We start from the raw sequence: 14,195 nt of genomic DNA, 5'->3' as shown, positions 1-14,195 counted from the left end.
TTATCCAGATAAGACAGGCTATACTTTCTGGATTTATATTGTCTATGGGGAAGATACTGTGTTTTGTAAGACCCTGAGATTGGTGGCATGACTCAGATGGCAGAGTGCCAGACAATAAGCAAAGGCATCAGGTACCAAGTTCGAGTAGCAGTCGCACAACAATTCAGCTGTGATAATTCTATAAGGGAGAAAAGAACTCAATTTATTCAGTGACAATATAGACACATAATAGCATATAATTACAAGTAGACTGCACAGTTTACATTTATCATCATTTATCAGTGTGTGGGGGAGGGTGTTACTAGAGTTTGAACTTGGGACTTGGGGCTTGCTAGGCAGGCATTTTACCACCTGAGTCACCCCTCAGTCCTTTTATTTTTCATTTTTTATTTGTCATTTTGTATATTGTTTGTAAAAGAAATTAAGCCAGGTGTGACACACCTGTAATCTTAGTACAAAGGAGGGTAAATAAAGCAGACTTGCTGGGCATACTGGTTCATAACTGTAATCCTAGCTACTCAGGAGGCTGAGCCCTAAGGATCACTGTGCAAAGCCAGCCAGGACAGGAAAGACCACGAGATTCTTTATCTCCAAAATCCAGCAGTGGAGCTGTGGCTCAAGTGGTAAAGCTGTAGACTTGAGCTAAAAAGCCCAGGGACAGTGCTCAGGCCTAGAGTTCAAGCCCCAGGACTGGCAAAAAAAAAAAAAAAAGCCAAAAATGGCAAAAAAAAAAAAAAAAAAAAGGCAGGGGACTCAGGAGTTCAAGGTTAGCTCATGCTATATAGCAAGACCCCCCCACTTTCTCTGTCTCTCTCTTTCTCTCTCTCACACACATACACACACCTACCTCTCAAGAAAACAGAATAGCAATTCTCATTTATTTTGTTGAAAAGATTAATTATGATGTTATTATGTGGACTTTTTCTTTCTTCATTAGGAAACTGGGAAGAACTGGTGAAATATTTGCAGATGGCCCGAAAGAAGGCTCGTGAGTCCTATGTGGAGACAGAATTGATATTTGCACTGGCTAAAACAAACCGCCTTTCAGAGTTAGAAGAGTTCATCAATGGGCCAAATAATGCTCATATTCAACAAGTATGTTTCCTGTTCAGACTTTTAACCATGTAGTGCATTATAGGAACAAAGAAAATCTCACTGGAACACAAATTGTTCCTCAGTATTAATTTAGGAAAGACAATGAAGCTCAAACTACTATATTACTGTATGTTTTTACTCCCAGGTTGGTGACCGTTGTTATGATGAGAAAATGTATGATGCTGCTAAGTTGCTGTACAATAATGTTTCTAATTTTGGACGCTTGGCATCTACCCTGGTTCACTTGGGTGAATATCAGGCAGCAGTTGATGGAGCCAGGAAAGCTAACAGTACTCGAACATGGAAAGAGGTAATCTAAACACAAGCTTAACACTGCTGAAAATGCTATTAAATGATTAGTATGGCCAGTCTTGCATTGGAGTTCACATAACATAAATGTTTATTCCAGGTCTGCTTCGCATGTGTAGATGGGAAAGAGTTCCGTCTTGCTCAGATGTGTGGTCTTCATATTGTAGTACATGCAGATGAATTAGAGGAACTTATCAACTATTACCAGGTAATGAACACAGGTCTTTTATTTACACTGATACCCTTTGCTACAGATATTCTCATCTTTAATTTTACATTTCTTTTAGGATCGTGGATATTTTGAAGAACTAATAGCCATGTTGGAAGCAGCATTGGGCCTTGAGCGAGCTCACATGGGAATGTTTACCGAATTAGCTATTCTGTATTCTAAATTTAAGCCACAGAAAATGAGGGAGCACCTGGAGTTGTTCTGGTCCAGAGTGAATATTCCTAAGGTAATCAACCTTTACCATTGTGAGTGACTTATGGCAAAAGTGAATACTTTGAAATACTGTTTTTATTTCTTAAGTATTAGAAATTGAGCCCCAGTTTTTTGCACTTGCCATACTTCTAGACCCTTCATTCATTTTTTATTTTTGCATCCTGTTTATTTCCCTCTGTAGCTGGGGAATGGCAAATGTATACCACTGTATCAGCCATTTTATTTCCCCATATCTAGGATAGCAGTCACATATTACTGCACCTATCAGTGATTGAGACAGTCTCAATTGAGATGGAGAATTTTGTCTGACTGTTGGCTTTGAACCACAATCCTCTTAACTCTATCTCAAGTAGCTAGGATTACAGACTTGAATACTACAATTAGCTAAAGTAGTTGATTTTTCTTACACAGGTGCTAAGAGCTGCAGAACAAGCACATCTTTGGGCAGAACTGGTGTTTTTGTATGACAAGTATGAAGAATTTGATAATGCCATAATTACCATGATGAATCATCCAACTGATGCATGGAAAGAAGGGCAGTTCAAAGATATCATTACCAGGGTGTGTACCTTCAAAGGTAAAGGCTTTAGAAGAGGAATGCTCATTAGGAAAGAACTCTGACTTATGGATTTCCCTCCCCCCCCCCCCATTTTAGGTTGCCAATGTTGAATTGTACTACAGAGCAATACAGTTCTACTTAGAATTCAAGCCTCTTTTGTTAAATGATTTGCTGATGGTGCTGTCTCCACGGTTGGACCACACTCGTGCAGTCAATTATTTCAGCAAGGTGATAGTTTTAAACTAAACTTGATGACAAGGAATGGAGATCTATTTGGGTAACTTGTTATTGGAACTTCAAAAATGTGCTCTTTGTAACAAACCTTTTATCTTAAAGGTCAAACAGCTACCACTGGTGAAACCATATTTACGTTCAGTTCAGAACCATAACAACAAATCAGTGAATGAATCGCTAAACAATCTCTTTATTACAGAAGAAGATTATCAGGTAAAACTTTTTGATTCTTTTATAAATATGGCAAAGCTGAGGTTATGACTAGGTTTGTCATTTTAGAATATTCTGTAGTAAAAGCATCTGTTATTTAGGCTTATAAACAGTACTTATATGTCTGAGATCTATATTTAATAAGGTTTTTCAGGGTTGATAAAGCTAATTAAATACCAAGTTTAATGAATTTTGTTTAAATAGATTTTATATATTTCTTTTTTTTGGGGGGGGAGAGTCCAGTCATGGGGCCTGAACTCTGGGCCTGGGCGCTGTCCCTCAGCTCTTCAGCTCAAGGCTAGCGCTCTACCACTTGAGCCACAGTGCCACTTCCGGCTTTTTTCTTTTTGCTTATGTGGTGCTGAGGAATTGAACCCAGGGCCTGAGGCATGCAAGGCAAGCACTCTATCACTGAGCCACCTTCCCAGCCCTAGATTTTATATATTTCTGTAAAAATAAAAAGTATCTCAGCATCTAGATTATAGTCAAAAGTCTTTGGTCTCTTCTTTAGTCCATGAACAATATTTGTTATTAACCATTATCTGTTTATTGCTTTTCTTGTCTATTGGTTTTTTTTTTTTTTTTGCTTGTCTTACTGGTATTTGTAATAAAGTTGCTCCTCTGAAAGATTTCACATAAAATAATTAGTTAAGATTAAGCTAGTTGCATTTTTTTCTCCTTCTGTCACAATGATCCCCTGCCTCAGCCTTATGGAATCTAATATTATAGGCATATACCTACTACACTCAGCATGGTTCAGGTTCAGAGTACATGCTGACCTGTATAGCTGAGTAACATGTTAATTATATCAAGATATTTTCTTGGGACTGGGAATGTGGCTTAGTGATACAGTGCTTGCCTAACATGCATGAAGCCCTGGATTCGATTCCTCAGTACCACATAAACAGAAAAGACTGGAAGTGATGCTGTGACTTGTGGTAGAGTGCTAGCCTTGAGCACAGAGTTGCTCAGGAACAATACCCAGGCCTGAGTTTTTCAAGATCCAGGACTGGCCAAAAAAAAAAAAAGATATTATGGGGCGCTGGTGGCTCTACGCCTGTAATACTGGCTACTCAGGAAACTGAGATCTGAGGGTCACAGTTCAAAGCCAGCCTGGGCAGGAAAGTCCATGAGACTCTTATCTCCAATTAACCAGCAGAAAACCAGAAGTGGCCCTGTGGCCCAAGCAGTAGAGCAATCTCATTTTGAGCTATATTGCTGAGGGACATCACCCAAGCTCAAGAGTTCAAACCCTACCACTGACCCCCCCCCCAAAAAAAAAAAAAGGTATTTTCTTAACCACACCATAACTCATGCCTGTAATCCTAGCTATTCTGGAAGCGTGAGAGCTGAAGACTGCTGTTGCCATTTGAAACCAACCCAGGCAGGAAAGTCTGTGAGGCATAATTCCAGTTAACTCCCCTTCATCAAAAAAGAAAAGAAAAAGGCCATAGGTGGAGTTATGATTCAAATGGTAGAGCTCTGTCTTTGAGCAGAAAATCTCAGGAACAGGATCCAGCTCCTGAAATCAAGCCCCAGGACTAGCAAAAAATAAGACCTTAAAGTACACATTCTCTTAATTTCATAAGCATTCAAGTTAGTTATTATGATACTGGAAACTATGGGGAAAATTGTACCTTTATAGAACAGTCTAGTACATTTGGGAACTTTATTATTAGGAAATTAAAGAAACTTGGTATGTTTTCATGTGTAACTGTTTAATAGTTTGATGCTTGAACATAGGCTGTAATATTCATTTTACTATCTACTGGAGTCTATGATAAAGAACTGTGGAATATGAATGTTAAACTGCAAGATACTGATTGATATTTGTATAGCTTTATTTTGTTTTGTCTTCAAGGCTCTGCGGACATCAATAGATGCTTATGACAACTTTGACAATATCTCACTTGCTCAGCGTTTAGAAAAACATGAACTCATTGAGTTCAGAAGAATTGCTGCTTATCTCTTCAAAGGCAATAATCGCTGGAAACAGAGTGTGGAGCTGTGTAAGAAAGATAGCCTTTACAAGGTTTGTAAAGTTGGTGGTCCGGACTAACCCTCAATAGTGTGCATATAACAAGTGATTCTAAAGTTTTATGCACATAAATACTGACGTTAGGGCTCCTTATTTGAGTAGGTTGTAATTAAGTTAATGGATTTCTTGAATATAAGGTGCTCCTGTTCAGATTAAATTAAACCTGTTATTTAAAAAAAAAAAATCAAAACTTTTAGCCTTCCTCCTTTTCTTTCAAAATGGTCTTTTAAATTACAGAGAGCCCACTTCCAATTTGAGAGTTTTAAAAGTTCTGTTTTACCAGTTCTGCGTATTTTGAGGTGAATCTCTAACCTTATTGTTTCATGTAACAGGATGCAATGCAGTATGCCTCTGAATCTAAAGATACTGAATTGGCTGAAGAACTCCTACAGTGGTTTTTGCAGGAAGAAAAAAGAGAGTGCTTTGGAGCTTGTCTCTTTACCTGTTACGATCTTTTAAGGCCAGATGTTGTCCTGGAAACTGCATGGAGACACAATATCATGGATTTTGCCATGCCCTATTTCATCCAGGTCATGAAGGAATACTTGACCAAGGTAATGACTCTTCTAAGTATATTCAGAGCTAAATTACCTTCAGAATATATAAAATTCAAAATTCAACATGCAGATTTAGTTTCTCAAGTTCTTTTTTTAAATAACATCTAATAAAATTAGTTGATCATTCTATGGAAAATTTTTTTTATTAGCTGGCAAATTACTGATTGGAAAGGAAACTCAAAACTTGTAGGAATGTTTATCCTCTACATTTTTTTAGAATAGCAGTTTTATTTCATTTTGTTTTAATATTTAAAATTTAATACCGTCTTAAAATTCCATAACTCAGTTTTCCTATCATAGTATTGCAGTTTCCCTGTTCTTTGGTTGGTTCCTGACTAATGTCTTTTCCTGTTTCCTATGAAGAAGCTTGTGTATATAGATGTATATAGTAATATCTATATATTTTTTTTAATATCCTGTTAATTTTTTCAGTATTTTGGTAGTTCAAACCATAATTTTAAAATGTCTTAAGGAGGTTAACCACATGTTTTCTAAAAACACCTTAAACACGTTAAGGATAAAATTTACCATTCATTTTAGTGTTCCTTTTGATGGGAATATTTTTACACACCCTGTCTTCTGTTACTAGCTTTCTGATTATAACATTTTAAAATGAATTTAGAGGGCCCATATTATGAAAGCAAAACTTAAAATCAGAGTCTCACATCTGATAATTTTAGCATGCCTGAACAAAGGGGAGGGGGAACTACTAGCAATCCCTAATTAATGACTAATTATATTATGTTCAGTTGAAATTTTAAAGGAGTAATATTTTGTATGTAAAGCTCAATGTAAGAAAAACATAGCATTATCATAGCTATATAGATGAGAATAGCATCTCTTATGCGTAATGCCAACTTTAGAGACCTGGCTCTAAGCTGCTCTTAACCTAAGTGCTGTAAAATTTACTAGCTATTAAGCTGCTTTCTTTCACACTGACTTAGCATAAATTCTTCTTCAATAAGCTCTGAAGTTTAAAACGATTCTAAATTTTGCTTCCAGTATGCCCTTTATTTTCACCTCTTTTACCTTTTTTAGTGGTTAGATGTTTCTCCCCTAAATCTTTGTTGCTGATTCTACCTTTTTATGCTCGATATGGAATTTGATTTTTTTTCTAAGCTGCACCTTCTGAATTCCTTTGCAGGTTGATGCAATAAAGGAAAAGGTGAAAGTTGATTCTTTTCCATCTTTAAGTCTGGAGGACTAAGTCTAAGGAATTTGCATGATTTTTTTTCCTTCCTTTTCTACACTGCTGCTGCTGCTTCCCTTCCCCCCAATAAATTTTCACTAAAGCCTCTGCAAGTCTCTTGAAACATAACTACAATAGAGCTGTAGGACATTAGTAGATGTTTGCTACTAATCGGCTAATAGGCTTTAGGAAGGGCAGGAGGCTAATCAGTAGTTGGTTCACAGTCTCTCTGTAATATATTATTAAAAACTGAGCATGGTGAGTTTCAATATAATTCCAAACTATCAGGAAATTTCTTTTCCCTGTCAGGGTATCTGGACTGTAGTAGGACTTTGTTGATCCTTAAAATAAATTAAATCAGCCTCTGGTTTTATTTGTGAGCTTGCCTGACAGTTGTTGAATTTATATATGTATATACATGCCCTAAGAGGCTTTGGGGGTTTGTTTTTTTTTTAACTGTTGTTTGTTTGTTTTTGTTTTTGTTTTTTTGGTATTGAAGGACTGTGATCCAGTTTCTGATCTCTTGATTCTTACTAATTTTTTGCTGAAAGTAGATATATGAGATACTAGCTGCTTCCGAAGAGGCTTTCCTCACGTTTCTCCAGGTGTCCGGTTCTTATGGTGCTATTCCCTTTTTAAGAGGAATAAACAAAATTTTTTTCAAGCTTGCTATAATTGTTGCTAAGCAACAGGATTATTTGTGTTTTTTAAAAGCAATATTAATGTCTACTTCTGTAATAGGCATACCTGAAGTTACCTAAAATTTGTTCTATTACAGATTTGTTGGCTTGACCAAGGAGGCCAAATTTAAGCACCTTTTGGCTACTTCCTTCATTAGCTTGTATCAATCCTAGTATAAATGAAACAAGCTTTATCTGCTCTTAAATTGTGACTTGAAAAGGGACAGTGGGAAAGTAAAGGAGAGTTGGAGAAAAGAATTTGGGTGGCAGCAATGAGTTGGGATTATGTTGAACTGAACCAGAGTCACCACTGGAACTTAGGGCAAACCTGAGTAAATGCATTGTGTGTGAGACCCTTCAGCAGCTAGTAAGCAAGGCAGTTAGAAAGCGTGTGTGTGAAAAACAGGTAATTGAACTGCAGTGTTATGCGTTGTTTTAAATCAAGCATGTTCAAGTCATTGCAATTACATCATACTATGAAACTCTTATAGCATTGCTGTGGGCTGTGTGTGTTTCTTGAGAGCCTGTATAGCACCAATCATCTTCAGATCTCACTTCTTGCTTCAGTACTTTTGCCTTTTTTTCATGCACACATACACCAAAATAACTGACTGCATGTTAACTTTTACTCTGCAGCATATTGCAGTCTTTGTGGAAAAGCCTTTTACATTTTAGTCAATTTTCAGTAGTACAGATGGAACTGAATTCAGTGACATGCTTACTTGTAATTTTTCTCTTTAAATCCAAGGATCAGAAACTTTTGTTACAGCTCTTAACAAAAGCTTGTATAAAACCAACAGCCTTCTCTGTTTTTCTTTTTTGAACAATCTAAATTGGGTTAGTAGAAACAAATTGGATGTTCCTGTGCCAGAGGCTGTCCCATTATATAAAAACATTAAAAAAATTGTTAAGCATAATTTTATTCTTTTGGGATCTTTTGTTTTTCCCTATGCCCAATCTGCTTATCTCTGTGCCTGGGCGTTGTGATAATGCTAGCTCTTCTAAGTCTTCCATGTATTTCTGTAACAAGACTTCTGTGTTCAACATCTGACTCAGACATAAACTTTTCTACACTTGCATTCATTTTAGATTCTTTACCTTTAAAGTCTAGAAGTGTGTTATGCAGTGGCTTTTGGTTGTTTTCTTTTTCTTAGAAATGACTAGAATATAGGCATCCCTGTATTTTTCTGGATAACCTCTGTTTCTCACTCTTGAAAGCTGGCTAGATTAACAAACCTCATCTGACCCTTGAGGTTCAGTAATTTTTGTTCCAAGTTTGGATGCCGAATTGTAGGTATTTCAGAAGGTACTTATATACTTGATAGTGTTTTAGTTTGACATTATAATGTAGGACACAAAAAAAGATAGTAGTAGGTAAAAGCAAATCTCTCTTCGGGAGTCAGAACCATATTTCGTATGAAGGAGTCTTGAACTTAAGTATACTTTTCTCAAACTTTCAGTTCTCTGCCAAATTAAGATAGATTCGACCCATGTTGTATTTAACATGGAATAATTTAAGTGTGAAACATTGTCCTATGCTTAATGGCTATGTTCACATTCAAAGACACTATATTCATGTTCAAATAGACCCCAGGTACTGCTTTAACATTTTTTTAGAGGTTCTTTTTTTTTTTGCCAGTTATGGGGCCTGAACTCTGGGCCTGGGCGCTGTCCCTCAGCTCTTCAGCTCAAGGCTAGCACTCTACCACTTGAGCTATAGTGCCACTTCCAGCTTTTTCTGCTTTTTGTGGTGCTGAGGAATCAAACTGAAGGCCTCATGAATGCAAGGCAAGCACTCTACCACTGAACCACCTTCCCAGCCCCTTAACGTTTTTTTTTTAAACCTGGTTTTTATAACTATTTTACTGGAGTCTGCATGTTTTGTTTCTTTTGAATGGCTTCCCACTGTTTGCCTTTTGAAATACATACAGTGAATGTCCTTCAAGCTCACAGAGCACACTTATGGCCTTAAAAGCCTTATAATAGTTAACATCAGGATTTGAAATTCAGTTTTAGAATATAATGCTAGACCAAGTATGATGCTTTGATTGAGATAACAACTATAGATTAAGATACCAAATGTAGTTTAAAAAACAAATACAGCCGGCCACCGGTGGCTTACACCTGTAATCCTAGCTACTCAGGAGGCTGTGATCAAGGATCATGGTTCAAAGCCAGCCCAGGCAGGAAACTCCATGAGACTCTGGTTTCCAATAAACTACTAGAAAACCGGAAGTGGTGCTATGGTTCAAGCCGGTAGAGTGCTCGCCTTGAGCTGAAGAGTGCACTGACAGCGCCCAAGCCCAGAGTTCAAGCCCCACAACCAACAAAAAAAAAAAACAAAACACCTATAGTGTAAAAGGCAAAGGGGGTGTAGGATATTCTATAGTACTAGGATCCTATTGTTACTTTTCTTTTATCTGGCCCTAGAATGATCATTTCAACCCTCTTATGTAGAGGGAGGATTTAGGGGCTAACATCATGCTTTGCCAAAGTCACACAACTTATTAATGGAAGGATCTCTCACTAATACACGTAGACTCTTTCTCCAAAATTGTATTTCTGTCTGTTACTATCTACTTTGATTTAGAGTAGCTAGCATATAATACTCATTTACTTCTGTCTTAAAGCAAAAAAATTTTTTTTCAAAGAAGTCGAACCAAATCGAGCTATCGTAATAACTTCTTTAAAATGTAAAGCTTTGTAGTGTTACAATCTGTAGCCTGACTTTATACGCCCAAAAACCACAAAAACAAAAAACGAATATGGAGCCACTTGAGTCTTACGTTTCAGGCTATACCTGTAAATCATTATAAAAAGAATCTGCACAATTGGCAAAAATAGCTTATTCTTCCCAAATGCTTGTTCAGTTATTAAACCCATTTCACTTTTTTGAATGTCATTTCCTCTCAGGAGGAAAGTCTTGTCAATTCATGAGTTCATTATTGTCTTCTTTAGGGTGTAAATTTCATTTGACAAAGTGGTTCCTTGTTTTCTCCCTCCCTCAGGCTGCATCCTAGCATGCCCAGTTTTAGCCTGGCGTGAGCTTCTGTGGCATTTATAAATCCCTCCTTCCTGAGGGTTTATAATGACAGTGCTGAAAACCACCTTGACTGAAGTGTGAAAATTACCATTAAATATGAGGGGGCCTGAGAATGTTCTTTTTAGTTTGCTTTGTTTTGACAGAATTTAATATTAAGGCTTTTCCACTTTCTGCCATAAGCCTGAGTTTATAATCCTTTTGAGGTGTTCATTAACATAACTTGTTTTTCTATAGGTGGATAAATTAGATGCTTCAGAATCACTGAGAAAAGAAGAAGAACAAGCCACAGAGACACAACCCATTGTTTATGGTAATCTTTTGCCTTTTAACCTCAAGGAAATAATTTAGACAAATCTTTAGAGACTATTTCCAATAGAAATATAACAAGCTTTGGAAGTATCGCTGCGGCTCAAGTGGTAGAGTGAAGGACAGCGCCTTAGGCCCAGAGTTCAAGCCCTACGACTGACAAAAGAAAAAGAAGCTTCTAAAGTGTAAACGTTTTGCTGAGATGAAAAAAAGTTCTTTTTTGACTCTGGAGACAATTTTTTTTTTTGTCGTGGGGCTTGAACTCTGGGCCTGGGCGCTGTCCCTCAGCTCTTCAGCTCAAGGCGAGCGCTCTACCGCTTGAGCTACAGCGCCACTTCCGGTTTTCTGGTGGTTTATTGGAGATAGGAGTCTCACGGTCTTTCCTGCCCGGGCTGGCTTTGAACCGCGATCCTCAGATCTCAGCCTCCTGAGTAGCTAGGATTACAGGCGTGAGCCACCAGCACCCGGCGTTCTGGAGACAATTTTATAACAGGCATTGGCATTATTCACTAAAGTAAAATAAAAGCAATATCTCAAGTTATTTAGCACTTGCCCAGCAAAGCACTAAAGACTGAATTTAAACCTCAATATTGGGCTGGGAAAGTGGCTTAGCAGTAGAGTGCTTGCCTTGCATGCATGAGGCCCTGGAAGTAGCATTCTAGCTCAAGTGGCAGAGTGCTAGCCTTGAGCTAAAGAGCTGAGGGACAATGCCCAGACCCAGAGTTCAAGCCCACAACCAAAAGTAGATAAACCTCAATATTGCCAAAAAATTAAAAACAAGTAATATAAGTTCTGATTTTTTTTTGGGGGGGGGTGGTGTGAGGGGACACAACAATTGGTACTGAGGCTGATACTCTACCACTTGAGCTACAACTCCATCTCTGACTTTTTGCTGATTTATTGGAGTCTTGGGTTTTCCTGCCTTGATCTCAGCCTCCTAAGTGGCTCAGATTACAAGTATAAGCCAGGGCGCTGTCCCTTAGCTCTTCAGCTAGCGCTCCACCACTTGAGCCACAGCACCACTTCTGGCTTTTTCTGCTTATGTGGTGCTGAGGAATTGAACCCAGGGCCTCATGCGTGCAAGGCAAGCACTCTACCACTGATCCACCTTCCCAGCCCCCAGGTTGTTTTCTTTATATGCTAAGAACTATATAGGACTTGGGTTGTAGCTCCAGTGGTAGAGTGCTTGCTTGGCAAGCACAAAGTTAAGAGTTAATCTCTAGTATAAACATTCATACAAACTACTAAATTTTATAAGCAAGTGTGTTAGTGTGGTATTTGATGTGTAATACATTTCATATCTAAATTAGTGTTGGCTTCTTTGTGAGAAATACATTAGGTTTCCTTACAGTTCACACATTTTTTAATTAAATTTGAAAGATATAAAAGTTAAAGTTGAATTAAAAGATGTTGGTTTTCAAGTTAGGTTTTCTTATGCTAGTTTTGTTATTAAACATAATATACAAGTTTTAGCTTGACAGGCTAGTTGATAATCTTGAATGCTATGTTATTGCTTTAAATAATGGGAAGTTGTGGTTTTTCAGCGTAGAACTTTTTTTAGGCAGGTCCCTTCTTAGAGTTACTGAATTCCAAGTTTTGACAGTCAAAAGTGGCCCCATTCAATTTTTTCCAAATTCTCTTGTTAGAACAGGGGAGGTTGGAGATTACATCCTCATAATGCTAACAATTTCTCCTCTTTCATCACCCCTGTCCCCTTCCTCTTTTTGTCTTCTTTAGGTCAGCCCCAGCTGATGTTGACTGCAGGACCCAGTGTTGCAGTCCCTCCCCAGGCACCTTTTGGTTATGGTTATACTGCACCACCATATGGCCAGCCACAGCCTGGCTTTGGGTACAGCATGTGAGATGGAAGCTGATCCTGTAGTCTCCTATTTTCATACTGAAACATTGTCTCTACCCACTTCTCAGTGTATAAAAGGGGGAAACAGGCAACCTGTTCTTGTAACCTTTATTTCATGAAGGACTACCTTTTTTGTTTCTAACTATGAACACTTTGATCACCTATGTTAAAACCTTATTTCACATTCCACATCATTTTAGAATTTATTTTCAAAGGGGAATAGTATTCATGTGGGCTTTTTCTTTTCCCCTGATTCTTTGAAGAATTGTTTAATATTCAATCTGTTGTGAAGAACCTGATTTGCACTCTGTAGTGTTTAAAGAAACAAAGAAACTCTAATATTGACTCTCTTAAATTTAGTGTATGTAAACAGCTTAAAATATGTATTGTCTAAGTGCATTTAAATCTCTTACTCAAAGAAGAGCTAAAGCGAAAATACTGGTATGTGACCATGCAAGACTGTCAATGCCAACAAAGACAACACTAATTAGTATATCCTCTGGGATTGCAGTGCTCTCCAGATTATTTGAAAAATGCATATAGACAACTTGCCTGATTTTTAAATGAACTTAAAAGGCCCTTTAACCTATGCAGGTTACCCCATACGCATATAGAAAATGCTAGTGTGTTTTGCTCACTTCATATATAACAGGTGCCCTTATGTTGTGCTGTATCCTGTGCTTTTTCTGTGGGACCATTCCATTCAGGAACAAAGAGCACCATGATTCCACTCTTGTGTGTATTTACTAACCCTTCCCTGAGGTTTGTGTATGTTGGATATTGTGGTGTTTTAGATCACTGAGTGTACAGAAGAGAGAATTCAAACAAAATATTGCTGTTCTTCAGTTTTGTGGAATTTGAAATTACTCCAATTTAAAATAAATTACTGGACTGTGGAAATAATGTGTAGAATCAGAGTTTTAATTAAATTCCTCTAAAATCAAAATAACAGTAGTACTAGCAGTTTCATATTAGATACGAAGGCAGTCCAAAGAATATGAGAAATAAAGATTGGGATATGTGGAAACTGGACTATCAGGTCAAGAGCATCCCAGTTAATAAGTATACATGTAATAATCCGAAGAATCAGTCACTTCAGTAGTTGGCTACTCAATATTTTAACCAGCTAGCCCTAGCCCTTTAGATTGGGCATGGGTTGTATGTGTGTTCTAGTCCTGAGTTTGAACTCAGGGCCTGGGTGCTGTCCCTAAGCTTTTTTGCTTAAGGTTAGCACTTTACCACTTGAACCACAGCTCCACTTCTAGCTTTATGGTGATACATCAGAGGTAAGAGTCTCCCTGGCTTTCCTTTCCAGGCTGGCTTTGAACTATGATCCTCAGATGTCAGCCTCAAGAGTAGCTAGGATTACAGGTGTGAGCCACTGAGTTGCTAGTTGTGAGCCTCCAGTGCCTGGCTTATTTTTTTTTGTTTTAATCTAACCATTTTACCTAACTAAATCACAGATGCTATGTTAATTTGAAAGTGTGTGTGAGAGAGAATTCATGTAGCCCAGGCAAACCTAGAGCTCATTATATATTCCAAAGTGGGCTAAAATTCTTGAATTCTGCCTCAGTCCTCCTGATTTCTGTGATTACAGCTGTGCACATGTTTAAAGAGTAGTTAACATGCTGTTTCTAATCCTGTGTTATAAAGGACCCAAATTATGGGCAGTTTG

At 37.7% G+C, this 14,195-nt stretch overlaps 1 protein-coding gene across 1 annotated transcript in view; it reads left to right on the top strand.

Annotated features, from left to right (window-relative positions):
- The window catches only part of Cltc (clathrin, heavy chain (Hc)), a 70,902-nt gene extending 57,479 nt beyond the window's left edge, over positions 1-13,423 (top strand). Inside the window, exons 22-32 of the mRNA XM_013013301.1 lie at positions 938-1,095; positions 1,241-1,405; positions 1,505-1,612; positions 1,692-1,859; positions 2,258-2,407; positions 2,502-2,633; positions 2,742-2,852; positions 4,711-4,881; positions 5,220-5,441; positions 10,591-10,666; positions 12,400-13,423. Of these exons, the coding sequence (XP_012868755.1) occupies positions 938-1,095; positions 1,241-1,405; positions 1,505-1,612; positions 1,692-1,859; positions 2,258-2,407; positions 2,502-2,633; positions 2,742-2,852; positions 4,711-4,881; positions 5,220-5,441; positions 10,591-10,666; positions 12,400-12,524 (1,586 nt within the window). The 3' untranslated portion in view covers positions 12,525-13,423. The remainder of the gene's footprint in view (positions 1-937; positions 1,096-1,240; positions 1,406-1,504; positions 1,613-1,691; positions 1,860-2,257; positions 2,408-2,501; positions 2,634-2,741; positions 2,853-4,710; positions 4,882-5,219; positions 5,442-10,590; positions 10,667-12,399) is intronic.
- The last annotated feature ends 772 nt before the right edge of the window (positions 13,424-14,195 follow it).

The sequence above is a fragment of the Dipodomys ordii genome, unplaced genomic scaffold (assembly GCF_000151885.1).
Source record: "Dipodomys ordii isolate 6190 unplaced genomic scaffold, Dord_2.0 Scaffold19, whole genome shotgun sequence".
NCBI classification, from domain to species: Eukaryota; Metazoa; Chordata; class Mammalia; order Rodentia; family Heteromyidae; genus Dipodomys; species Dipodomys ordii.
Note: the sequence above shows the minus strand (reverse complement) of the source record. Positions and strands in the feature narration are given on the sequence as shown.